Source organism: Schistocerca gregaria, chromosome 2 (assembly GCF_023897955.1).
Source record: "Schistocerca gregaria isolate iqSchGreg1 chromosome 2, iqSchGreg1.2, whole genome shotgun sequence".
NCBI classification, from domain to species: domain Eukaryota; kingdom Metazoa; phylum Arthropoda; class Insecta; order Orthoptera; family Acrididae; genus Schistocerca; species Schistocerca gregaria.
This window is the reverse complement of record NC_064921.1, coordinates 242,636,422-242,664,241: the sequence shown is the minus strand read 5'-3', so window position 1 is coordinate 242,664,241 and position 27,820 is coordinate 242,636,422. Positions and strand designations below refer to the sequence as shown.

General features: G+C 39.9%; 1 protein-coding gene across 2 annotated transcripts in view; it reads right to left on the bottom strand.

Annotated features, from left to right (window-relative positions):
• The window catches only part of LOC126336770 (NFX1-type zinc finger-containing protein 1-like), a 448,808-nt gene that overhangs the window by 356,131 nt on the left and 64,857 nt on the right, over positions 1–27,820 (bottom strand). For both annotated transcript variants that reach the window (XM_050000781.1, XM_050000782.1), the window contains exon 3: positions 20,293–20,612. In XM_050000781.1, coding sequence (XP_049856738.1) covers positions 20,293–20,612 — 320 coding nt within the window. The remainder of the gene's footprint in view (positions 1–20,292; positions 20,613–27,820) is intronic.

The following is a 27,820-nucleotide window of genomic DNA, read 5'->3' as shown; positions in this document are numbered from 1 at the left end:
TAAGCGAGATGGGTCGATAACTGGAAGGCAAGTGCTTGTCCTTCCCTGGCTTAGGAATCGGTACAACAATAGACTCGCGCCAGCATGCGGGAACATGTCCCTCAATCCAGATGCGATTGTAAGTACGAAGAAGGAAACCTTTACCCGCAGGAGAAAGGTTCTTCAGCATATGAATATGAATAGAATCGGGTCCCGGAGCGGAGGACCGTGGCCGGGCAAGTGCATTTTCGAGTTCCCGCGTGGTGAATGGGGCATTGAAGTTTTCACAATTCGAAGAGTGGAAATTAGGTGGCCGAACCTCCTCTGCCTGCTTTCGGGGGAGCAAGGCAGGGGGGTAATGAGTGGAGCTCGAAACCTCTGCAAAATAGCGGCCGAAGGCATTGGAGACATCCTCAGGGGCCATAAGGACGTCATTCGCGAACGTCAAGCCAGAAACTGGTGAGTGGACCTTAGTGCCAGATAGCCGGCGCAGGCTACCCCATACAACAGAAGAAGGAGTAAAACTGTTGAAGGTGCTTGTGAAAGCAGCCCAGCTGGCTTTCTTGCTTTCTTTAAAAATATGACGACACTGCGTACGTAATCGTTTGTAAGTTATACACTGTAGGGTGGCGTTTAAAGGTGCGTAAAGCACGTCGACGAGCACGTAAGGCATCTCTACATGCTGCGGTCCACCTGGGGACCGGTACGCGGCATGGAGAAGAAGTAGTGTGAGGGATGGAATATTCAGCAGCAGTGAGAATGACTTCTGTGAGGTGTGCGGCCTGACTATCGCAGCTCGTGAAGGTTTGATCCTGAAAGGTCGCCCTGAAAGTGAAGAGCCCCCAGTCTGCTTTGGAGATGTTCCAACTAGTTGAGCACGGAGAGGGGGTATGATGCAGGAGATGGATAACACACGGGAAGTGGTCGCTCGAATATGTGTCAGAAAGCGCATACCACTCAAACCGGCATGCAAGTTGGGTCGTACAGACAGAGAGGTCCAAATGGGAATAGGTGTGAGAGGTGTCTGAAAGGAAAGTAGGGGTGCCAGTATTAAGGCAGGCTAGATTGAGCTGGTTGAAAACGTCTGCTAACAGGGAGCCCCTGGGACAGGATGCTGGAGAGCCCCAAAGAGGATGGTGAGCATTGAAGTCTCCAGTTAACAAAAATGGTGTAGGGAGCTGAGCAATAATTTGCAGCATGTCTGCCCTGGTAACGGCAGACGACGATGGAGTGTAAACGGTACAGATGGAAAATGTAAAATTGGGGAGAGTAATGCGGACGGCAACTGCCTGCAGGCCGGTGTGCAATATGATGGGATCGTAGTAGATATCATCCCGGACCAGCAACATAACCCCTCCATGAGCCGGAATACCTGCCACAGGGGGTAAGTCAAAACGCTCAGAGGTGTAGTGTGCCAAGGCAATTTGATCGCATGGGCGTAGCTTTGTTTCCTGAAGGGCTACGACGAGAGGACGGTGCGAGCGGAGCAGCAATTTCAAGTCCTCTCGGTTGGAACGAATGCTGCGAATATTCCAGTGAATAAGTGCCATCGTGAGAAGAAGAAGGTGCAAGAAGGGGTCATCGAGAAGGCCGCTGAGGGCCCGGCTTCGAGCGAGCACTGCCGCCGCTAGCAGGAGGCGGACAGTCATCGTCCATTTGTTCTAGAGGTTCATCGGCCATCTTGTGAAGATGGCCAGAAGGGGGAGCTTCCTCCGCTGGTGAACGGCCAGATGTTCGGCTACCAGCGGTGCGGCCAGGCAAAACGGATAACAGCCTGGGGCGGCAACCGCTGGGGGGCGCAGGAGGAGAAATGTGCCGTGGCAGGGAAGGAGAATTGTGCTTCCTATGAGCCTTCTTGGAAGGCCGTTTTGTGGAAGGATTGGTCGATGGCTGAGGGTTCGAGGTATGTAGAAGGTCTGCACGAGACGGTTCTTTCTTGAAGGCCCGTGCTTCTGACTTCTGGGTCTTCGTCCTGGCAGAAGCTGATAAAAGTGCTTGTGTCGGAGGGGTGACGAGAGGAAGAGGAGACGTCGACCGGGCGATCTTAGCACTGGCCGAACGGACGACCGTAGTGCTGAAGGTCAGATCGCATGTCTGCATTGCCACCTCCCTGGTAGTCTGAGGAGAGGCGAGGACAGTACTGTACTTCCCCGCTGGGAGCAACGTGGGCTTCCTGCTAGCGAATAGCTTGCGAGCAGCTGAGGTGGAGACTTTCTCTTTGACCCGAATTTCTTGGATACAGCGTTCTTCCTTGTAGACGGGACAGTCGCGGGAGGACGCTGCATGGTCACCGCGACAGTTCACACAACGAGGAGACGGAGGTGGACAGTCACCCTCATGGGCAGCCCTGCCACAAGTCACACATGTAGCAGCATTGGAACAAGAATGGCGAGTGTGATTGAAACGCTGACAGTGGTAGCTGCGCGTAGGTGTCGGGACATAGGGGCGAACAGAGATAACCTTGTAGCCCGCCTTGATGCGTGATGGCAGCTGAACACTGTCAAAGGTCAAAAAAAGTGTCCGGGTCAGTACAAGGTCATTGTTGACCTTTTTCATGACCCTATGGACAGCTGTCATGCCCTGCTCAGCGAGGAAAGACTGAATCTCCTTGTCAGTCAATCCGTCGAGTGATCTAGTATAGACCACTCCACGAGACGAATTCAAAGTGCGGTGAGCCTCCACCCGGACATGGAACGTGTACAGGAGTGTGGCCCGAAGCAGTTTTTGTGCCTGAAAGGCGCTCCCAGTTTCTAGTAACAAGGTACCATTACGCAACCTGGTACAAGACTTGACATATCCGGCTATGGCATCTACGCCCTTCTGGATAACGAAAGGGTTGACAGAGGTAAAATCCTTTCCGTTCTCAGATCGAGATACTACGAGGAACTGTGGGGCAGGCGGTAGTACTTTTGGCTGGTCAAGTTTCCGTTTGTGGGCAGAAGTCGAGAGAGAAGAAGAAGAGAAATCCATTGCGGAGGAATCCCCCGTGACTGCTAGCGTCTCCGATGGCGCGCTCCTTCCTTGTGGGGACCCTCTCAGAGGGCACTCCTGCCTTAGGTGACTGTTCACACCTCAGGTCACACTTCCCGAGAAACAGACAGAGGGACCAATCGGCACGGTCGGAAGGTGTCAGCTCAGGCAATCACCCCTCCCTGGGCCTGGCCTTTACCAGGGGGTACGTGCGTGACTTACTTGTCTACCCAGGGCGGGGAATTACGCGTTACCCCGTCACCGGCTACGCGTGCGAACGCGTGGGTCGGCCTTCAGGCACGCACAGGGAGGAAGGAAGAAGAGGAAAAAAGAAAGGAGAGAGGGAAAGAAAGGACATACTGTCTCAAACGCCGAAGCGGAGACCAGAGAAGGAGAAGAAGGCAAGGAGAAGGAGGCAAGGAGAAGAGTAAGTAAGACAGTGAGATGGAGAAGAACAAAGAAAGGAACCAACCAAAGGAAGGAAGAAACCAGAAGAAGTGAAAAACCAAAATGAACGCAAATATAGGTCGTGAAACCGTCCGTCTCCGGACGCAGGCGCTAACTACCCCCTTGAGGGGGAGGGACTCCTTTTAGTCGCCTCTTACGACAGGCAGGAATACCTCGAGCCTATTCTAACCCCCAGACCCGCAGGGGGGATGAAGAAGCTGGGCAGAGCAGATCATTCGTTTAAAACCGACTACAGTACATTACATGAAACAGGAAAAACCTCTCACATTAACATTTGTAGATTTTAAGAAGGCATAGGACTACCTCCATAGACCTTCATGACTAAACATTTTAAGGAATTTGGGGCTCCATCCAAAACGAATTAATTTAATAGGGCTTACTCTAACCAACGCCACATTGAAAGTAAAGCTTAGAGGAGAAATTTCTGAAACATTCCTTATAAAAACAGACTTAAAACAAGGTGACCGTCTATCACCATTACTGTTTGACTGAACCCTGAAACAAATAATGAGAGAATGGTACAAGAATAACCCAAATAACATAAGAATTGGAAGTGCTAAAAGTAATATAAGTTTCAACTGCTTGGAGTTTGCTGATGATCTTGGCCTCAGAAAATCATTTGAAAAACAGAGATTATGTTAACTGCCCCACCAATTGCAAAGAAAGTAACAATAGGAGAACAAGCAATTAAATATTTAGGTGAAATTGTAACTTACAATCTAAATGAGAAACCATAATGCCAAAATAGAATTAAAAAACTGAACAAAGCAACTTGCATTGCTAAAAACACATACCACAAAACAAGCCTATTCATAGATGGAAAATTAAAACATTGTCACACAACCAGAAATAATTTATGTAACACTCTGTAAAAAAAAAAAAAAAACTAAACTCCTCCCGAACAGGCCAAGAACGCCCAACAGTACTGACCGGGCACCATGTCATCCTCAGCTCATAGGCGTCACTGGATGCGGATACAGAAGGGCATGTGGTCAGCACACCGCTCTCCCAGCCGTGTGTCAGTTTCAGTGACCAGATTACAAAATAAGAAATGCACCTGAAATGGACAAAATACAAAACACAGAAAGAAGGGTAATTAGGACATGGATGAATAACCAATATCAAGTAAATGGGCATTGGACAATAGCCTCATATGAAACAGAGCACATGAAAATATAACCAGTAATGGGCATGAGGAGGAAGCAATTATTTCATTCTTTGGACATCTCATGGGAGTACCAGAAAACAGAATTAATAAGGGAATAATAGAAAAATTGTGGAATAGTAAGAGCAACACTAAATGGATCACAGAAATTAAGGAAGATATGTAAAAACTCCAAATTACTGTAGAAGACTTAAAAATAAAATAAAAAAACCAGAATGCCGCAAGAAACAAAAATCAGGCCACAAAAGAAGATCAACAAATGGGCTACAGGAAGAGTGATTTTTTTGGATGAATCCAGGTTCTGTTTACAGCATCATGATGGTCACATCTGTGTTTGGTGACATCACGGTGAACGCGCATTGGAAGCGTGTGTTCGTCATCGCCATGCTGGCATATCACCTGGCGTGATGGTATGAGGTGCCATTGGTTACACGTCTTGGTCACCTCTTGTTCGCATTAACGGCACTTTGAACATTGAACGTCACATTTCAAATGTGTTACAATTCGTGGCTCTACCCTTCATTCGACCCCTGCGAAGCTCTACATTGAAGCAGGATAATGCATGACCGCATGTTCCAGGTCCTGTATGGGCCTTTCTGGATACAGAAAATATTCGACTGCTGTCCTGGCCAGCACAGTCTCCAGATCTCTCACCAACTGAAAACGTCTGGTCAATGGTGGCCGAGCAACTGGATCATCACAATACGCCAGTCACTACTCTTGATGAACTGTGGTATTGTGTTGAAGCTGCATGGGCAGCTGTACTTTTACATGCCATCCAAGCTCTGTTTGACTCAATGCCCAGGCGTATCAAGGCTGTTATTACAGTCAGAGGTGGTTGTCCTGGGTACTGATTTCTCAGGTTCTATACACCCAAATTGCGTCAAAATGTAATCACATGTCAGTTTTAGTATAATACATTTGTCCAATGAATACCCATTCATCATCTGTATTTCTTCTTGGTGCAGCAATTTTAATGGCCAGTAGTGTACTATTCCAGTACCATCTTTCAGAGCCGTTTACATGGCTAATTAATTTGAATAGATGATGAAATTCTCCCACAGTGATGAAATACAGGAGCTATGAAGTGTAAGCACTGCATATGTAAATTCACTTGTAAACAATGAAAGAAATTCAGGTCTTGTAGAGCTCATGTTTGTTAACAAATACATCACTGAAACAAATAGCATAACTATGTACCTGCAGAGCTCAAAACAGCTTACTGTTTTCCAAACTAAATGGTTTAAAGATTGCTTTGCCTTTATGAGAAATGGTATTTTTGGTGATCAAACAAGCATGATTTTAAGAAACACAGGTGTGAATACAAGCAGAGGTAAAGGAAAAACTGAAATGCACCAAGCTCCACCTCCAGACAGTTCTTATGGATATAGAGTTAAGTAACTCCATCTTCACAAGCCTTTGTTTTTGCTTAAACCATGACGATCAACATGAATCCTATCAGTGCTGACATGACAATGAGTCTTAAGTGTTTATGGAATTACATGTGTCGGCAATATGAATTTCTTTTATGAGGTGATTTACGGAAAATTATAATGAATAAATGTACACACTCCATGAACAGCTACTTTCCACTCCGCCTTCTTTAAATCTTCAGATTTCTAAATTGAATACTTACTACCAATCTATGCACGTTATAAAAGTAAGGGTACAATGTGCATGCTGCTAAAACTAAGAAATGAGTCCTGGTATGATCAGGAGAGATATATGGTGTGGTAGCCTTCTACCCCCATCCATGAAAAAGGTTCCCGTTTTTAACTTGAAGTGCATGCTCTTGAAGATATAAAGGTTGGGAAATTCTGCTCTCTAGAAATTTCAAGAACATTCCAGAATATTTGAAAGCATTCAAGAACATTCCTGAACATTCGAGAGCATTCCACAAGATTCTGGAACATTCCACAATGATCCGGGATTTTCTGAAATGTCCAGGAATAGTCTGGAACATTCAGGAAGATTCCACAATGTTCATGAATATCCCAGAACGTCCAGTTCATTGTGGATCGTTCCAGAACACAATCAAATGGTGTCGAATGTTCGGGAACATTGTGGACATTTCGAAGCCTTTTTGGTATGCTCTTGAATTTGCCACTGGTGGGGCTAACCATTGGTAGCGGGTACATAAAGCAAGACTTGTCATCAGTTCTAACACCACTTTCTTATCAGTGATGAAGGGAAGCAACAAACAAGTGTTGCAGTGAGTCTATAAAAACAAACAGTTAAATGTGAGTAGTCAAAGTGACACAGCATGTGAATATCAATTGAAAATAAAGTGTGAAAAGTGTGTAGAGTGTGCTTAGTGTGTTTGTTATAATATAAAGTTGATTTGAAATATAAAGTTGATTTGATTTACATTTTAGATAATGCCTGACCATAAAAGAGGAGGAGATCTTGACAATTCTGGAGAAAAAAAAAGAACAGACAAAGTGTAGAAAGCACATTTAAGTTCCCAACGAACGACAATCAGCACTGTGAGAAGCAGAGAAACTGAAGAACGACAAATTGAATGTACTGAAGAAACAAGAATGGATACACAATATAATAATAAAAGACAAACTCAAGCCAGCCATGAAAATACTGTAATATGAGAAGCGCAGACGAGAACAAACAGTAAAACCTCACAAATGAAGCATCCCACAACAACTCAACAAAAGACTATAACAAACACAAACATGCAATATTTGGAAAAATGGATAACATCTGCCAATTCAATAGAGAAACACCAGGAATCTGTTGCATCAATGGAAAAATTTGATTAACAGCACTGGAAGCACCTCCACAGAAATTTTTACATTACATGACTGGGGAAACTCCAGGATCAGAACGCTTTCTTCAAAATATAAAAGTGTAAAACATCTGTTTCCTAATAATTTCTTTTGGTTTCACTTCAATCAACACTAACAGAGATGAAATTGATTTTTCCCCTCCATCCAAGGAAAAATCTATCACAACATGGATCAGCGAAGACTATAAATTTCAACACATATTCCATTGGAAATGAAGAAACAGAAATTGATCAATGATGAACAAATATCAGTGGATTGAGAAGAAAAGCAGTCCAAGATGTACAGAGGATCTTACACAAATACAATCAACTGATTCATTTATTCAAAACAGCATTAGACCGAATGATTTCTGATGACTATAAAGTTAATTTGAACTGATGGAAGACCACCTGGAGAACACTAGCGTTGATTTAATGCACCACAGTTAGACGAAGTGGACAATGAAAACACAAGCCATGACATAACTGTACAACAAAGAAGAGAAGGACTACAACGCACTGCAGAGACACACAGTTCATATGATGCCCTCCAATTTCCATTAATATTTCTGCACGGAGAGGCTGGATATCATTTTAATGTGAAACAATTCCTACCTGAAACAGGTGTAGAAATGAACAAAAATGTCACTTCCATGAAGTTCTAAGCTTAACACTTTATGATCAAAGACAACGAAACACAGTCTCAACATTCGCCCCCTTATTCCAACAATTCCTCGTAGACATGTATGCACAAATGGAAGTGGAATGGATGCTTTACATAAGACAAAATCAGAAGAAACTACACACAGAAGATTACACCCACCTTCGATATGCTATCATAAATGACGGAAATATTAACGACTTCAGAACAACAGTAATCTTACCATCATCATATACAGGAAGCCAGAGACGTGCACCAATACAGTCAAGATACTATGACCTACATAAGAAAATATGGATGATCTGACCTCTTCATAACATTCACATGCAACTTATCATGGGCAGAAATCAAAGAACAACTAAGATATGTACAAGCACCCAAGCACCGACATGACATAATAGCCTGAATTTTCCAACAAAAACAAATGAGATTTATTGAAGTCATCACAAAATACAACATCTTTGGAACTATTAGATGCTGGATGTACATGATCGAATGTCAAAAAATGAGGACTGCCTCACTCTCACAATTTCATATGGCTACCACAGACCAGACAGACCAGTAATTTGAAATACATAATCAATGGGTAGTATTATATAACATACTACTTTCCAAAATGTCCCAACATGTAGAATACTGCAATTCATGAACACGAACCATATGTTCAACATCTAGCAGTATATTTGGAGAACGGACAGAGAGTTTACTTCACAAAAAGACAAAGCCAGAAAAATTGCATGCAGATAATCTCAGAACACAATATTAACAGCTTTTCACCAATTGTGACAAACAGATATATTCGCTAAAACATTATTGTATGTCGACGTCCCAACCTTTTATATGTGTAACACAACAAGAAAAATCTTTCAACAACAAAAACAAGGTATTCCAGTAAAAGATCATCCAGCAATTGAGAATACTGGCACACTAGGTCGAGTATACACCATACCTCGGAACAACGCCGAATGTTTCTATCTCCAGAAGTTGCTACATGAAATACGGGGACCAACAAATTTCAAAGATCTCAAGACTGTTGATGGTTGCCTATGCCACACATACAGAGAAGCATGCCAACACTTAGGGCTACTGGAAAATAAGAGCCACTGGGAATTAACACTGGAAGAAGTCTCACTCACAGCTTCAGCTGAACAAATGAGAGACTTATTTGCCAAAATTCTGGCAAGACGTAACCCATCAAATCCAAAACACCTATGGGACTCCTTCAAAGAGAGTATAAGTGATGACGTGGTACCAAATCTGACAAGCTCATCCTCAACTGACCATCGAACTCAACGATGACATCTTTAATGAAACACTCATTAGTCTGGAAGATAAACGTTTCGCAATAAACAACTAATGTGGGATGCAAGCACCACGAAAAGATGGTATCAGTGTGCTATACTTCAAAATTATACAGGAAAAAAAAAAAACGCAACTTCAAGGAACTACTTTAATACATTTCTCACAAAACACTCCTCAATGGCAATCAAAAGGTAATTTATAATGGTATCATGGACTGGGTTGACAACATTACTGGAGGAATTATTTACTTGGCTGCACCAGGTGGCACCTGGAAAACAATTCTAATAAATCTGTTGCTGATAGAAATATATGCTAAACAACACATCACACTTGCACTGGCATCATCCAGCATTACAGAAGGAGGACGAACTGCCCATTCCGCCCTACAACTAACGGTGAATATGGCCGAAGAATAATTCCCAGTATGTAACACCTCAAGAGCTTCTGGACAAGTTGAAGTTCGAAGGCAAGCTAAAATTATCATCTGAGAAAAATGCACAATGGCATACAAAAAAATCACTTGAAGCCATGGACAGAAGACTTGCAAGGAAACTCTGAAGTGATGGGTAGAGCTCCACCCAAAATCTCAGGTGATTTTTGACACACTTTCAGTTACCTGTACACCAAGTCCACACCAGCAGACAAGATCAATGCACACTTAAGAAAAGGCACATATCCTACTGACCAGACGACTGGCCTCATTAAACTCAAAAGTGATTTCTGCAGCATAGCCACTGCTGAAAACGAAGTCATCTACCAAATTTATCCAAACATTGTCCACAACTTTACCAATTCAGACTGCCTATTTGAAAGGGCAATTATGGCAACTAAAAATAACATTGTTGACGATATCAACTTCAATATTCAAAAGAAAATCCCGAGTGAGGAGATAATATACAAACCAATCAACACAATAGTAAACACCGAAGAAAGTGTGAACTTTCCTACAGAAATCTCAATTCCTGAAAACTATGTAATGGAACAACGAGGACAATCTTCAAACAGCTACCGAATAATATCATCGAAGCGAAACTTATCACTGAAAAGTACAAAGCGAATAATATCATCGAAGCCAAACTTATTACTGAAAAGTACAAAGGACACACACTATTTATCCCCATAATACCACTCATATCTACTGAATTGCCACTCCAATTTAAAAGACTGCAATCTCCAATCAAATTATCCTACAGTTTTAAAGTTAACGAAGTGCAAGGTCAAACTTTAAAATATTGTGGCATCAACCCCAAAGATTTGTGCTTCTCTCACGGTCAACTAGTTTGCTCTCGAGAAGGAAATTTGAAAAATTTGTACATACCCACCCTGGATAACAAAATGAAAAATGTTTTTTATAAACAAGTATTGTAAACAGTTAAAATATGTTTTCAATAAAATTTGTTTATTTCTTATACTTTGAAGTTTATCCTTTTATTACAACTATCACACAGTCTCATATCAACTCCCTGAGTGAAGCCGCGTACCTTAGCTAGTACTTCACATGGCCTTCCCACAGTTTTATACAGAGGATAGGCAAAATAATGTGAACACTCGTACTTACTTGGGGGTTGGACCCCCATCTGCCCACAATACAGCTGTGATTCTTCTACGAATATAGGCATACAATGATTGTATAGTCTCCAGTGGAATGTTATGCCACTCTTTGATCAGAACCTCTTCTGACTCCTGTAGTTATGTGGGAGGTGGAAATCTGCTCCCGAGTCTGTGCTCCAATACCTCCCACAAGGATTCGATAATGTTCAAGTCCGGGGAATGTACTGAAAAGTGAAGATGATGCAGTTGAGTTGCATGCTCCTCACACCATGATTGTACTGTCCTGGCTGTCTGAATGGGTGCATTATTGTCCTGAAATATGGGATCATTGTTGGGGAACAACATCTGAATCACGGGGTGCGACTGATCATGTAAAACGTAATAATCATTGGCTTTAACATGACCTCAGAGTAATAATCGGACCAGCAAAAATATTGTAATATGGTTGCCCACACCATCACACTTCCACCTCCATGCTTAACCATTGTAGGATCCTTTTGGCATTCTCCATAAGTAAATCAACCCTATGTTGGAAATAACAAAAACACTCAGACCATATGGCATGTTTCCAATGATCACCCACCTAGGATTTATGCTCCTGACTCTTTTTTGCATTGATTGTCACCCCTAATGGTTTCCGTATAGCAGCTTGTCCATGAATATTTGCTTTATGGAGTCCTCGACAGACAGTGTTGACAGATACAGGTCTCGAGGATGGCTATTGAGCTCTGTAGCCACTTTAACTGCCTTACCTTTCTGTTGTTTCAACTCAATTCACGTTAGCATATGACTATCTCTCTCTCATTTAGTTTTGATTTGCGCCCACTGTTACACTTACACGGTGCTCTCTTTCTATGTTTTGTGTAGGCTGTCATGACTGTTGAAACAGTTGCTCCTGAAACATTCAATAAGTTGGCTGTCTTAGTTACTGATGCTCCAGCTAATCGGGCCCCCACAATCTGCCCTCTTTGTAACTCTGATATGTGTTTCATTGCACATTCACCTCGGCCTCTGAATGCAAATACGAAATGTGTACTACTCGTATACAACCTGCACTCATGCCTAGTCCGTAATGAACACACACAGTCCAGTGCAACATGTGCCTTATCTGCATTGTTGACCATCAAACACAACCATTCCATTACTACCACTATTTACATTATTTTGCATATCCCATGTATATTTCCTACAACCTAATACTCATTGACACATTCATCTGGTTTTCATTACTCACTACTGATTCCACTCGATTGTTGTTATGATTAAACATTCTCTTTCTTTCATCAGGAATTTATTGATTTTCTTCTCTTTGTTTCAAAAACTTCCCTCTATAAAATGAGTATACTGCAATGGTTACTGATATAGCTTTAATTTTAATTTTGGCCAAAAATTATCATCATTCACACATGAATTTTACTATTCTATGGCACAACTCTTCAGAAAGAGCTCAAATCTACAGTAAAGAAAGTTAATTCTTTTCAATATATCATATCAAAAATATCCACATCTGCAGCCATACTCTAAACCAAAACGAGCTGTATACCAGAGGGTACTTCCTAAGGTATCATATGTTACAGATTCTTCCCACTCCATTTGTGTGTGGAGCTTCAGACGAATACCTGCTTAAATGCCTTTGTGCATGCCATAATTAGTCAAACCCTGTCATTGTAGTTGCTGTGGGAGAAATATAAAGGGGGCTGTAGTACACTCCTAGATTCCATACTTAATACTGGTTCTCGACACTTTGTAAGGAGGCATTTGTGGGATTGTTGCTGTTTAACTTCAAGCATCTGCCAGGTCATAGATAAATGTTTGTGCGATACTCAGCCAAATGATTTTTGAAAGGCAAGAAATATTTCATCATCTGACTGCATTGATTCAGGATGTCATGTGAGAAGAGTGCAAGTTGAGATAGCATGTTTCACTAGTATTTCCATGACATTCTCCCATGATTCAGGTAAATCTGCAACCATTTGTATTGCTGTTTTTTGTACACATTCATATACCCTTTTAGTTGTATCTGGTATGGGTCTCAGAAAGTTCAGCAACATTCTACAACAGGTGTGTTAGTTTTTCATTAGCAGTCTCCTTTGCAGACTCACTGCATTTTACTACTATCCTACCAATGAACCAAGATCTTACCATCTGCTTTACCTACAAATCAAGCCAATGTGTCCATTCCATTTAATATCTCTACAAATTATCACAATTGTTTATATAATTTGAGTAATTCTTATTGTGACTCAGATACTGCAGTCATACGATACAACACGGTTTCATTTTGTGAAGGGTACAGTTTTACATTTCTGAATATTTAAGGTAAACTGCCACTCTTTGCACCACTTTGAAATCTTAATTAAGATCTGACTGAATGTTTTTGCTCAAACAATGGAAAACCAGGATGGAATGCAGCAATATTATGAAAAGGATGGTTGATACTCAGTGTATAACGGAGATGTTGCGTCGCAGACAGGCACAAGAAAAAGACTGTTGGAAAGTGAGATTTTGAATTACATATGTAATTCCACTGTTCCAGTCCTGGGTGGTACTGAGTCACAAGTGGAATGCTCCTCTGTGGCCAAATGGTGGGTATTTAGGAGGTGGTGGGTGACGTGTGTGTGTGTGTGTGTGTGTGTGTGTGTGTGTGTGTGTGTGTGTGTGTGTGTGTGTGTTTTTCCAACAAAGGTCTTACAGAGAATGAAAGATCACTTTCTGACAGTCCTTTCATTGTGCCTACCTGCAACTCACTATCTATTTTATATGGTGAGTAGCAACTATTCTTTACATAATATTGCTGAATATTTTTGCTGCTTTTCTCAGGCAGTACGGCATTACAGATAACTAAATCATCTGTAAAATATGTACTGCGTCATTACACCCTAATGTACAATATATACAATAAGGGCCCAACACACTTCCTAGGGCACACTCGAAGTTACCTTTACTTCTGTTGATAAACCTATACAAAACAATATGCTGTATCCTCCTTAAGAAGACATGCTGCACACATTCACAAAAATTACTAGGAAACACACATGATTACACACTCACCAATAAAGTTTGTATGGTACTGAGTCAAATACTTTTTGACAAGAAATATTTCATCCATCTGATTGTCTTGACCCTCGGCATTCAAGATGTCATGTGTGAAAAGTGTAAATTAGGTTTGCATGAGAAAATGTAAACAAACTGTCCAAGATAATAACAGTGAAATCCATGAAAGCATATGGAAGAAACCGGCTCAAGAGAACAATAGAAGAAGCCAGGCAAATCAGAAACACAAGAAGGAATGGATTCTAATATATGGAGACAGTCAGTCGTGGAATAGTGCAAAACATTGTGAGTATCCAGGACAAGTTTACAGCTGTGGCTCACATTCAACTTGGAGCACCTCTTTCTGCTCTGATGAAGCCACGTGTGCAAAATAGTGAGTCTTTTTCATCAGTCACAAGTAATCATGGGAGGTATAAATTGTATAGCAAAAAAAATCAAGAAAATGACGCCATCAGGCACATGGCAGTGGCACTCGGTAAGTTGATAAACACTAAAATAATTATTGTTAATTTTCTACAGACACACGATGTAATGGAACAATCTATCCTGAACTTGTAACAATATGTAATAAATTTCACAATGTGTCCCTGATAAATGTGAGCAAGCAAGACTGAGACCTGAAACAACTAAACTCATGGTAAGCTCATGAATAAAAGAGGCAAAAAGACTGTCAGCAAATTAATTGTAGAGTAAGTTATACAAAATTGTCCACAAAGTGATGTAAATTTATTTATTTACTTATTTTCTGTCCATATAACAAAAAATTTTCGGACATTGTCAGGAAAATTTAACTTACATAACACATATAGGGCACTACAAGTAGATTCCTCTATAGTGTAACACTATTTAGCTTATATTTATAATAGTGCAGTACACATAATACAGTGTATAATTACATTCTTTCATTCTAATAAGTGTATTGCCTTGGAATGGCACAATCCACCAAATCAGAATCTGCCACACAAACAGCCATTGCAAGCAAGCCTGGGAAACTTGTAAAGCCTGCTGGACAGTTTGGTAGCCCAAACTCATTCTGTATAGTCCAGCAGGAGAAACTCAGCTTAATGTCATACACCAGAATTTCAGTAGTCTTAAAAACAAGCACAATGATCTGGATATTATTACATGTCTTGATAAACCTGATATTTTAGTCTTAACTGAACATTGGTACACTGAAGACCTAATTAGCATTAGTCAGTCACTTTCCATGAAATTTTGTTCTGCCGTTAGTAGGAAAAACAAGTCTTGGTGGCATACCAATTTTCACTGTGAAAGCAAGTAATTTCAGTGTTATTGATGTAAGTGCATTCTGTATAGAAGGAATCACAGAATTTGCTGCAATAAATCTAAAATGAGGTAGAGAAAATATAGTATTTATCGGTGTGTATAGGCCACCTGGGACATGTACGGACACATTTTTCAAAAATTTATCTGAGTTACGATATACATAGACAGTCAATTTTCTGGGTTAAAAGACTATGTAAACACTATAATGACAGGGGATATAAATATAGACTTATTAACCAATGATGCCAACATCAAATAGGTACAGTACCTACTTGATAAATTCAATCTGAAACCACTTATCCTTGAGCCTACTAGAGAGATTGGAAACAGCAAAACATTTCTGATTAATATAATAACAAACATGACCAATCTTTCCTACAGTGCATCTCTTCTAAAATTAGCCATCTCTGATCACCATGCAGTACACCTTCAATTGCAGACAAATAAGATGCCCTCAGTCCCCAAAAAGAAACTATATGTAATCAAAAGAATTGTGTATAATGATAATATAAACAGACTGAACTGCATGTTAGCAATCATACCATAGTTTGAGAATGATAAATTTTCCTATTATAGCTTTGCTGCTGATTTATACTACTGTTTTGATGCCACATGCCCAGTTCTAACCACAAAAGTTAAACACACTAAAATGTAAACAAAAATATCTGGATAAATAATGACATCATTAAGGGAAGAGAAAAATTAAAATTATTCCATAGCGCAATGTGGAATAATAGACAAAATCTCAACCTAAGGGGGCCTTCAAAACTAATCAAGAATGCTATAAAGATTTATTAATACAGATCAGCAGGAATTTCGTTGAAAACAAGCTTCAAGTTTCACACAGTGTTACAACTGGTGTATAGGGAGTGATAAACAGTTTTAGAACAGGCAGAGACAAATCCTGCATGGGCTTTATTATTGATCACAATGGGACAGTAGTAAGAGATCAATTTGAAATTGCTAATATATTCAATGAATATCTTTCTTCAATAGGTGAAGCTATCAGTGACAAACATAATAACCTGCAGTACATTTCTAAATCCAATCCATCTGAGCACAGCATATATCTAGTGCCCACAAATTGCAAAGAAATAGTTGACATCATTAACCCTCAAAAATCTTTTAGTTCCGCAGGGTATGATGGCCTCAATATTAATGGATTAAAAATGTGCAGACAAAATGTTTCTGTACTTCTGTCTGTGGCAGTAAATAATATAATGGAATCACACACCTTCCCAAGCAGACTAAAAATAGCTCAGGTAACATCAATCTTTAAAAAAGGGGACTAACTCAAAATTCAAAACTACAGACCAAACTCAATACTTCCTGTCTTTTCCAAAATAGTTAATGTCATATACAGCAGAAGTATAAACTTCCTAAAAATGCACAATTTCATATTTGAAAATCAAAATGGTTTCTTAAAATGTAAATCAACAAGCACAGCAACTGCTGAGTTAATTGAAGAGATAATAAGTGGAACCAGGAACAAGCAACATGTTGCTGGTATATACCTTAACCTCGAGAAAGCTTTCGATTGTGCGAACACCACAATCCTATTAGTAAAGCTATGGAACATTGGCGTAAGAGGCACTGCTCATGATCCAATAAAATCTTACATTAGTAACCAAAACCAGTTTGTAGTGCTTAAAACTGCAAATGGTGTTCACAAATCTAAAATCACTAATATAAAATATGGAGTGCCCCAGCGCTCAGTACTGGGTTCTCTTGTGTTTTTGATTTGTATAAATGACACAATATACTGCACTCAGAGTTCCAAAATAGTTCTTTATGCAAATAATACATCCATTGTGTGTAAAAATGGATCATTTAATGAACTAGAGGCCACTATAATAATGCGGCAAACTAAACTGTTCAGTACTTTAATGAGAGCCACTTAAATGTAAGCAGTAGTGAAACATTTCTCATGGAGTTTACCAACAGTAGTTTTAATGATGAAATTAAACTATACATAGGCAATGAATTAGTAAAAACAGAGTTTAGTGTAAAATTCCTTGGTTTAACAATTCAAAGCAATTTAAAATGGAACACACATGTTTACACTCCAGCATGTCAGTTGCCTGAGAATATATTTGTAATTAATATGATTAGAAAGTTCAGCAAAGACTCTATTGTCCAAAAGACTGCATATCATGCTCTATTCTTCTCTCATCTGAATTACGGAATAATAATTTGGGGAGCAACAATCAAAGCAAATATAAATATGCTACTGCTACTTCAAAAACTGGCTATAACAATCACGTGTGGAGCAAAATGTGAGGAATCATGCCGTGGCTTGTTTCCAAAAACTGGTGTTCTAACCGTAGTAAACATGTACATTCTAAAAGCCACATTATTTGTTAAAAGACTGCAGCTCAACATTTGTTCCAATTTGTATCAATACAATACCAGAAATAAAGAAAAAATTTTCATCAACTGCCACAGAATAGCTCTCTATGAAAAGGACCCACTATAACATACAGGTTTAAATTTAGCCAATGCACTGCCCAGTAAAGGTATGAACCTACCCACAATGAAGCTTAAATTTCAGCTAAAGAAATTCCTCTCACAAAATCCATTTTACACATTAGAAGAGTACCATACCTGCATGCAAAGTAAATAGTGCTTAAAATACATAAATAATGTTAAGCATCATTTTATTTGTAATTAAATCATTTTGTTAATCAGTGATATATTCAGAAGAATGTATTATTGTGCTATGTATCAAGAATCATAACCTGTTTTTATACACACGCAATGAATCATTCAATGCTGAATAAAGTATTATTATTATTATTATTATTATTATTATTATTATTATTATTATTATTTCTTTCCTTTCTCAGACGTTATGTCTGGTTAAAAATGGAAAGTGACGCGGACCTTGATCAAGCGTGACTTCCTTTTAACTATACGGTATATGTTACATTGCATTTAGGAGCTTTCTGGTAATTGAACATGTATCAATAATTACAGATTTCTATGGTTGTATATATACGTTTGGATGTAGCTGTATTGTGTTGGAGTACTGGTGGCTATTGTGTGGTATGACTCCTGTAGTTGATAGTATAACTATAATATAATGTCAACTTTATCCTGATGCCACATGTCCTTGACTTCCTCAGCCAGTTGGATGTATTTTTCAATTTTTTCTCCTGTTTCTTCTGAATATTTGTTGTATTGGGTATGGATATTTCGATTAGTTGTGTTAATTTCGTCTTTTTATTGGTGAGTATGATGTCAGGTTTGTTATGTGGTGTTGTTTTATCTGTTATAATGGTCCTGTTCCAGTATAATTTGTATTCATCATTCTCCAGTACATTTTGTTGGTGCATACTTGTATGTGGGAACGTGTTGTTTTATTAGTTTATGTTGTATGGCAAGTTGTTGATGTATTATTTTTGCTACATTGTCATGTCTTCTGGGATATTCTGTATTTGCTAGCATTGTACATCTGCTTGTGATGTGGTCTACTGTTTCTCTTTGTTGTCTGCAAAGTCTGCATTTATCTGTTGTGGTATTGGAATCTTTAATAATATGCTTGCTGTAATATCTGGTGTTTATTGTTTGATCTTGTATTGCAATCATGAATCCTTCCGTGTCACTGTATATATTGCCTTTTCTTAGCCATGTGTTGGATGCGTTTTGATCGATGTGTGGCTGTGTTAGATGATACGGGTGCTTGCCATTTAGTGTTTTCTTTTTCCAATTTACTTTCTTTGTATCTGTTGATGTTATGTGATCTAAAGGGTTGTAGAAGTGGTTATGAAATTGCAATGGTGTAGCTGATGTATTTATATGAGTGATTGCTTTGTGTATTTTGCTAGTTTCTGCTCGTTCTAGAAAGAATTTTCTTAAATTGTCTATATGTTCATAATGTAGGTTTTTTATGTCAATAAATCCCCTTCCTCCTTCCTTTCTGCTTAATGTGAATCTTTCTGTTGCTGAATGTAAGTGATGTATTCTATATTTGTGGCATTGTGATCATGTAAGTGTACTGAGTGCTTCTAGGTCTGTGTTACTCCATTTCACTATCCCAAATGAGTACGCCAATATTGGTATAGCATAAGTATTTATAGCTTTTGTCTTGTTTCTTGCTGTCAATTCTGTTTTTAGTATTTTTGTTAGTCTTTGTCTATATTTTTCTTTTAGTTCTTCTTTAATATTTGTATTATCTATTCCTATTTTTTGTCTGTATCCTAGATATTTATAGGCATTTGTTTTTTTCCATTGCTTCTATGCAGTCACTGTGGTTATCCAATATGTAATCTTCTTGTTTAGTGTGTTTTCCCTTGACAATGCTATTTTTCTTACATTTGTCTGTTCCAAAAGTCATATTTATATCAGTGCTGAATACTTCTGTTATCTTTACTAATTGGTTGAGTTGATTTGTTGCTGCCAGTAGTTTTAGGTCATCCATGTATAGCAAATGTGTGATTTTGTGTGGGTATGTTCCAGTAATATTATAGCCATAATTCGTATTATTTAGCATGTTGAATAGTGGGTTCAGAGCAAGGCAGAACCAGAAAGGACTTAATGACTCTCCTTGGTATATTCCATGCTTAATCTGTATTGGCTGTGATGTGATATTATCTGAATTTGTTTGGATATTAAGTGTGGTTTTCCAATTTTCCATTACTATGCTTAGGAACTGAATTAATTTAGGATCTACTTTGTATATTTCCAATATCTGTAGTAACCATGAGTGGGGTACACTATCAAAAGCTTTTTAGTTTATTATTATTATTATTATTATTATTATTATTATTATTATTATTATTATTATTTACTTATTATTAACCCGTCTTCCTGTGTCTCATCTCTTTCTCCTTCTACCTGCCCCATACAACATAAACCCCATTTGATGAAATGTAAGGATTTAGTCCAAAAGCTAGCAAGCTTGCTTTATCTTCTGAGTGCTAGTTGACAACTCAACATTTCTGTTGTTCGGTGAATGGTTTTCTTTATTCCTAAATTATTTAGTTTTACATACATGACTGAAGTTCAATGAAAACAAGCAGAGGTAACAGTACATTACTATTACATCAAAGATGAAAATCTTTGTTTCTCACTTACCTATTCTTGGTTTAAGTTTCTGTAACAATGGCTGCTTCCGTGCAGCCCCAGTTGTCGTCATGCCTATAACATGTGCTTCTCTCATTAATTCAAGATCCTCAGAATCACGTATTTCATCATACCACATACACAGCCGTCTGTATTCTGCTTGTAACTGCCACACTCTCTTCATGAGAGTAGAGTGTAAGCAGCGACACCAGTGTTTGTATAAATACCAACGTTCTTCAGTGTTAAGGTCCCAGAGATTGTGAATATGTGTCAATCTATCAACAACACGTCCATCAATATTGACAACCTGTGTAAGGTGGTTCTTGAAGAACCTATAAGAAAACGAAAATCAGATTTCAATGTACTTTCAATTACGAATTCAATCATGTGAGGTATACTCCAATTAGAATTACTGTGTGATTGGAATTTCAACAAGTAAAATGGTAGTAGCCAGCAGCCAGCCAATTGCAGATCTTTTCAAGCACTAAATGCTCATTGTAGCCAGTTTTTTAGGCACACAGAGCCTTGTGTGGAAGTGTTGGCTGCACACCAGCAACACTGTCCCCTGCCACTGCAGGTTGTCAATCACAAGTTGGTTGTAATTGGAGTATACAATAAAACGCACTATCAAATCACTATTAAAAGATTCAAGCAGCTGACATTCACCTACAAGAGTCTAACAGATGTCTCTCTGTTATTTGATGTGTGACAAAATAATGGTCTCCAGCTTTTTTTTTTCTTTCTTTTTTTTCATAAGAGGAGCAGGAGGTTGTAGGTTGTATTACACAAAATAGCATTCAATAAAACAGAACTGCACAATCCCTGTTGTCAGTCTCAACTGAATTTGTGGAAATTAAGCACCGGTGGCTAGGTGCTGCAGACACTTCCAATGTGGTCAAACAAGACTGAATGATGAAGAATGAAACTGCAGGCCATCTCTATGTGGATAAATGACAATCACAAGAGAAGTAGAAGGCTTGGTGTACTAACATCAATGTACCACAATAGAAGTGATAGCAGAAAAAGTGAAGATCAGAGAACAGTCAGTTTTCAATATCCTTCACATTTTGAATATGACAACAGTTGCTACTCTCTGTGATCCATTGCTGCTCACATCCACTGAAAATGCCTGCTGAACTGAGTCAGCAGCAGAAATGCTGTAGCAGTGTCAGGCCAATACAAATGACTTCCATAGCCCCCCCCCCCCCACACACACACACCACCACCACCACCACCACCACCACCACAGAAGTTAACAGGGCAATTCTAAGCAGCAAGGGAGAATGGTGGGTGTCTCATTACGACTCCTAAACAAAGCAGTAAAGAAAGCAGTGGACATGTGGATTTACCACTGCTGAAGAAGGCCAATCATTATTGGACAAGGTGCTGCTAAGTGTGTTTTTGGATGACATGGTGTGCTGCTACAGTATTATGCTCTATTGGTCAAATATCACACAAGCAAAATCTCCAGTCCAGACAATATTACAGGACCCTTTCATGACAAAGTGTTGCACAAAGCTATCCAAGTGGGTGTTTTTTCTCCATAACAACTTTTCACCTCATTCTCCATGGGACACAATCACACATGCTGCTTCTTTCCCAAATTTCGCCCCCCCCCCCCCCCTCCTGACCTCCTCCTGACATGACACCCAATGACTTCTCCCACTCCCCACTCTTGTGCTACAGGAATTTCCGAATGACGACTGGGGTAAGCATTTCCTTAACATCCAAAATGCAGGCTTCTACAACAAATGTTTGCATAAGGCATCCGTCATTGGGAAAAATGTGTCTGAAACTTATAAACTGAAAGTGATTGCGGGACAAAGGAAAGGAAAGGAAAGGTTTATTGATATCAGTTACATCGGGACTTTAAGTGGAATCAGCAGCAAGGAGTGAAAATGTGTACTCGACTGGGATTCAATCCCAGGATCTCCCACTTATTAGGCAATTGTGTTAACCATTGCTCCACCTGAACACACTGTTTATTGCAAGTGTACAGACTACCTCGGCATGCTTCTTGGCCTAACCACATTTCAACCAAGTCCCAGTCCCAGACCCTAGTCCCAGTCCCTTCCTCCCCCTCCCCCTCCACCTTCAATTTACATATAATGCAGCTGTGGATTCTGGGTGGTATTTATTCTTTTGGAGATGTCAGACAAAACAAACACCACACATTCACACAAAAATTACTGAAGAGTGAATACATAGAAAAGGACCCAACCATCAAGAAGTTCCCTGGTTGCAGCTGGATTTTTCAAAGAAATATTAAAACATTGTGACTACTCTTCACACATTCCATGCCCGGTAGTTCTAGCCAGGAACATGAATGCTGAACTGTTGAACCAAAGTCCAAGTGCAGTACAGACCACATACTAAGATTCAGCCTACCTCAGCATTGCTTCACTAACATATTAGAAGGTGTGAGTGAGAAGTTGTGACTGTCTCCTGCATTTGCCTGAATGATGATACTTGTGAATGTCACTCTTTTGTAATTAACATCTGCTATTGAGGAGACTACTATGGGTCATGTGTCCCTATCTTTCTTGTACTTTGACTCTGCATCTGTCTCTTACTATTTTCTGCTTTCACCCCGTAAACATCATGGTTCATTTCTATCATCTTTCAATTTTTGACACCCACCCATAATGCATCTGCCCCTGACCATCTACTAAATTCTGCTGACAATGAGGGTGAGGAGAGAGGGGAGAAAAATGCTGCTTGACTGACACACCTTCTGCAATACCAAACATGATTTCAGCAGAAACTTCACATGTCCTATGTAATATCAAGTGAGAGTTCAGCAGAAACTTAACATGAACTCCGTACTCACTGTGACATGGGAGAATCTCAATTTTCACTGTATGTTTATTTTTGTTTCTTATACGTGAATTCCCCACTCAGGAAGTTAGAAGATCTAAACTGCTTGACAAAAAGGTGAAGCACTCCGAGACATGGTTGGATGTCAATGTAACTTTAAACACAAATGCTATTGGTAGATATGTAGATCATTAGAATTGTGATATTCTGTGACATGTAGAAAAACCACCAGAGTGCATTAGTGTTGTTACCAGGCCTGGTAGACTATATAAGGGGTATGAACAGTGTTGGGACATTTGAATGATCACAGTGAAATACATGGAAGTGCCATGCACTCAGGCAAGACAGTGATATCTGCACCTGGCAGAGTTAGAGAATGTGGCCTCCCTGTGGATCGCCATTTAGCCAACTGGGCAAATCATGCAATACGTAGATTTGTGGAGAATTCAGATGTGACAATGGGCCAATGTTGGACTGCACGGAAAGTGAGGGTAGACGTATTCATCATCAAAATTACTGTTGGCAACATCTGGATATTACAAGGTAGGATTGCCATATTGTGTACGAAGTACGTTGTAACCCCTTCGTACATACATCTGCCATCTGAGAACAAGTAATGGACTCGATACTACACTCTGTGTTATCCTCCACCATTGGTTGGACTAGCAGCAGCCAGACTACGAAATTAATGTTTCATGCATATGCTGCAATTAACACAAACGCCTACGTTTGGAACGGTACCATGACAGGGAAGCATAGACTGCAGATGAATGATGTCTCATTGTGTTCAGTGGTGAATCACAGTTCTTCATTACCCCGCATTACAGTTGTCAGCAGTATGGCAGCTGCCTGCAGATAGGTCTCAGTCTTCCACATTTTTGGAAAGGCACAATGGTGCATCTCCTGATGTCCTGGTGTGGAGAGCCATCGGACATGACTTCAGGTAATAGCTGGCAGCTGGTAGTGACTGAGGGAACTCTGATGGCACAATGGTACATCCCATGTTACTTCTCAGGTGACAGTCACTTTTCAACAAGACAATGCTCATCTATGTGTGCCATGTGTCTTATGAACAGTTTCCATGATGCTGAGGTACTCCTGTCCCCACTAAAGAGCTGCAGACTTGTCCCCAATAGACACCAACTACATCTCAAGACGTCAACGACCAATTACAGCAGTTATAGACCAGCTTGACTCAAGAGGTGATACAAAGGCTTCGATACCCTTTCCAAATGAATCAGTGCATGTTTCTAGGACGGAGGAGGCGCAACATCATACTGATAAGCAGACTCATACTGCCACATTTTAAGTATGTTTTACTCAATTTTGTAATCACTTAAGTAAAGTCACACAGCCCATCAACTCTCCTCCCTTTCTGGGCACTTCACTCTTTTTGTCAGGCAGTGTATATACAGGGTGGTCGGAAATTCCCGTTAGAAACTTCTAGGACCTGTAGTGGGGAGTGAGTACATAATATTTTGAATAGGAACCCACGTTCAGAAACTTGCCATTTCCATGCTACAACCATTTGAAAACGTGACACTAATGCAACCATTTTTACAAGTAGTTGACTGGGCTGATCCAGTAAATCACTTGTTTTACAGTTCCACTCATTAATAGACAATGAGACCGCTCATGTGCTTGTTGACGGGTTCTCATCAACGTGATGCACTAACATCTCTTCCAGTTCGGGCATGTGGGGCCTCCCTGGAACACCATAGACACGCCTGCTGTTGGTGAAGATACCCTTTCTCGAAACCACTGCGTGATTGTGGCGAAAAGGGTATGCGATGTCGTCTGAAGTTGTTGACAACTATGTTGTTACAGGCAATGAGCAGCTCTTCCATTGCCGTGAGCTTCACCATTCAGGAAGATCATATCGGTGTTTCCTGCATACTTGTACTCAACCATGTTGCCCCAACACTGACAGACGCGTGAATGAGTCTCAAAGTGAGGTAGGATAGGATGTGAAATGACATCAGCCGATCTGACGTAAGCACCCATCACTATGACTATCCTGTTGCAAACCTACCTAGCAAACATGTTTTCAAATGGCTGTAGCACAAAAACGGTACGTTTCCGGACATGTTTTCCTATTCAAAATATTATGCACTCACTCTCCTCTACAAGTATTATAAGTTTGTAATGGGAATTTCCGAACACCCTGTATAATTTGAGATGTCATTCAGAACCATCACAGTGCCTGGAAAGCAGTTTATAATAATGACAAACTGATTGGCTGAATATTTGGTCCCAGAGTCAATAACCCACAGAATCCAGTGTTGTGTCCACTTCAGTTCACATCTTGCATGGATATTAATTGATTTTATACATTTCACAGGTACTGGGGTTGGTAGCTATCGATTCTGGAATTTTCAGCACCTGTCATATAGGAGGAAGTATTACCACACTGGTGATCGCCACATTCAATTCAGGCTTTAAAAATTAGTTGTTGAATATTGAATGTGCAACATAGTCACTGCTTTCTATGTATGTTTGTAGATGAAACATAAAATATGGGAATTTGTAAACATGGTAGGTGAAATGAAAAAATTATAATTTTGTGTGATGTTGCTAAAGTGAAGATAAATTATACACATGGCCATTACATACTCTCTGACAGAATTCATCAGAGAGCTGACTTCAGTCAAACATCAATTTCAAGACTTTGAATATCAGCTTACAAGTCAAGATAGGGTTTCAGATAGATTATATGGTGGCAACATAAGGATTTTAAAACAAATTATTAAAGTGCAAAAAGTTTCCAAGTGAACTGAAAGAACCAGAGATTACTGAGAGGTTTAAAGGAAGCGTAAGGCAACAGTTGAGTCGAAAAAGTGAAAAGAATAGAACAGAGGGTGAATGGGACGCTTTAAGAGATAGTATAATGAAGGCAGCAGAGAATGACATACACAAGTCCAAGATCAATCCTTGTATAACACACAAGCAGGTAAAATGAAATGTTGTTGTTGTGGTCTTCAGTCCTGAGACTGGTTTGATGCAGCTCTCCATGCCACTCTATCCTGTGCAAGCATCTTCATCTCCCAGTACCCAGTACCTACATCCTTCTGAATCTGCTTAGTGTATTCATCTCTTAGTCTCCCTCTACGATTTTTACCCTCCACGCTGCCCTCCAGTATTAAATTGGTGATCCCTTGATGCCTCAGAACATGTCCTACCAACCGATCCCTTCTTCTCGTCAAGTTGTGCCACAAACCTCTCTTCTCCCCAATCCTATTCAATACCTCCTCGTTAGTTATGTGATCTACCCATCTAATCTTCAGCACTCTTCTGTAGCACCACATTTCAAAAGCTTCTATTCTCTTCTTGTCCAAACTAGTTATCATCCATGTTTCACTTCCATACATGGCTACACTCCATACAAATACTTTCAGAAATGACTTCCTGACACTTAAATCTATATTCGATGTTAACAAATTTCTCTTCTTCAGAAACTCTTTCCTTGCCATGCCAGTCTACATTTTATATCTTCTCTACTTTGACCATCATCAGTTATTTTGCTCCCCAAATAGCAAAACTCATTTACTACTTTGTCTCATTTCCTAATTTAATTCCCTCAGCATCACCCAACTTACTTTCACTACATTCCATTATCCTCGTTTTGCTTTTGTTGATGTTCATCGTATACCCTCCTTTCAAGACATTGTCCATTCCGTTCAACTGCTCTTCCAAGTCCTTTGCTGTCTCTGACAGAATTACAATGTCATCGGCGAACCTCAAAGTTTTTATTTCTTCTCCCTGGATTTTAATACCAACTCCGAATTTTTCTTTTGTTTCCTTTACTGCTTGCTCAATATACAGATTGAATAACATCGGGGAGAGGCTACAACCCTGTCTTACTCCCTTCCCAACAACTGCTTCCCTTTTATGTCCTTTGACTCTTATAACTGCCATCTGGATTCTGTACAAATTGTAAATAGCCTTTCGCTCCCTGTATTTTATCCCTGCCACCTTTAGAAATCTACAAATGCTAGAAACATAGGTTTGCCTTTCCTTAATCTTTCTTCTAAGATAAGTCGTAAGGTCAGTATTACCTCACGTGTTCCAGTATTTCTACGGAATCCAAACTGATCTTCCCCGAGGTCGGCTTCTACTAGCTTTTCCATTCGTCTGTAAAGAATTCGTGTTAGTATTTTGCAGCTGTGGCTTATTAGACTGATTGTTCGGTAATTTTCACATTTGTCAACACCTGCTTTCTTTGGGATTGGAATTATTATGTTTTTCTTGAAGTCTGAGGGTATTTCGCCTGTTTCATACACCTTGCTCACCAGACGGTAGAGCATTGACAGGACTGGCTCTCCCAAGGCCGTCAGTAGTTCCAATGGATGTTCATACAAGTGGTTCTCTTATCTCCAAAGGTCTCTTTAATTTTCCTGTAGACAGTATCTGTCTTACCCCTAACGAGATAAGTCTCTACATCCTTACATTTGTCCTCTAGCCACCCCTGCTTAGCCATTTTGCACTTCCTGTCGATCTCATTCTTGAGATGTTTGTATTCCTTTTTGCCTGCTTCATTTACTGAATTTTTATATTTTCTCCTTTCATCAATTAAATTCCATATTTCTTCTGTTACCCAAGGATTTCTACTAGCCCTCGTCATTTTACCTACTTGATCCTCCGCTGCCTTCACTACTTCATCCCTCAACGCTACCCATTCTTCTCCTACTGTATTTCTTTCCCCCATTCCTGTCAATTTTTCCTT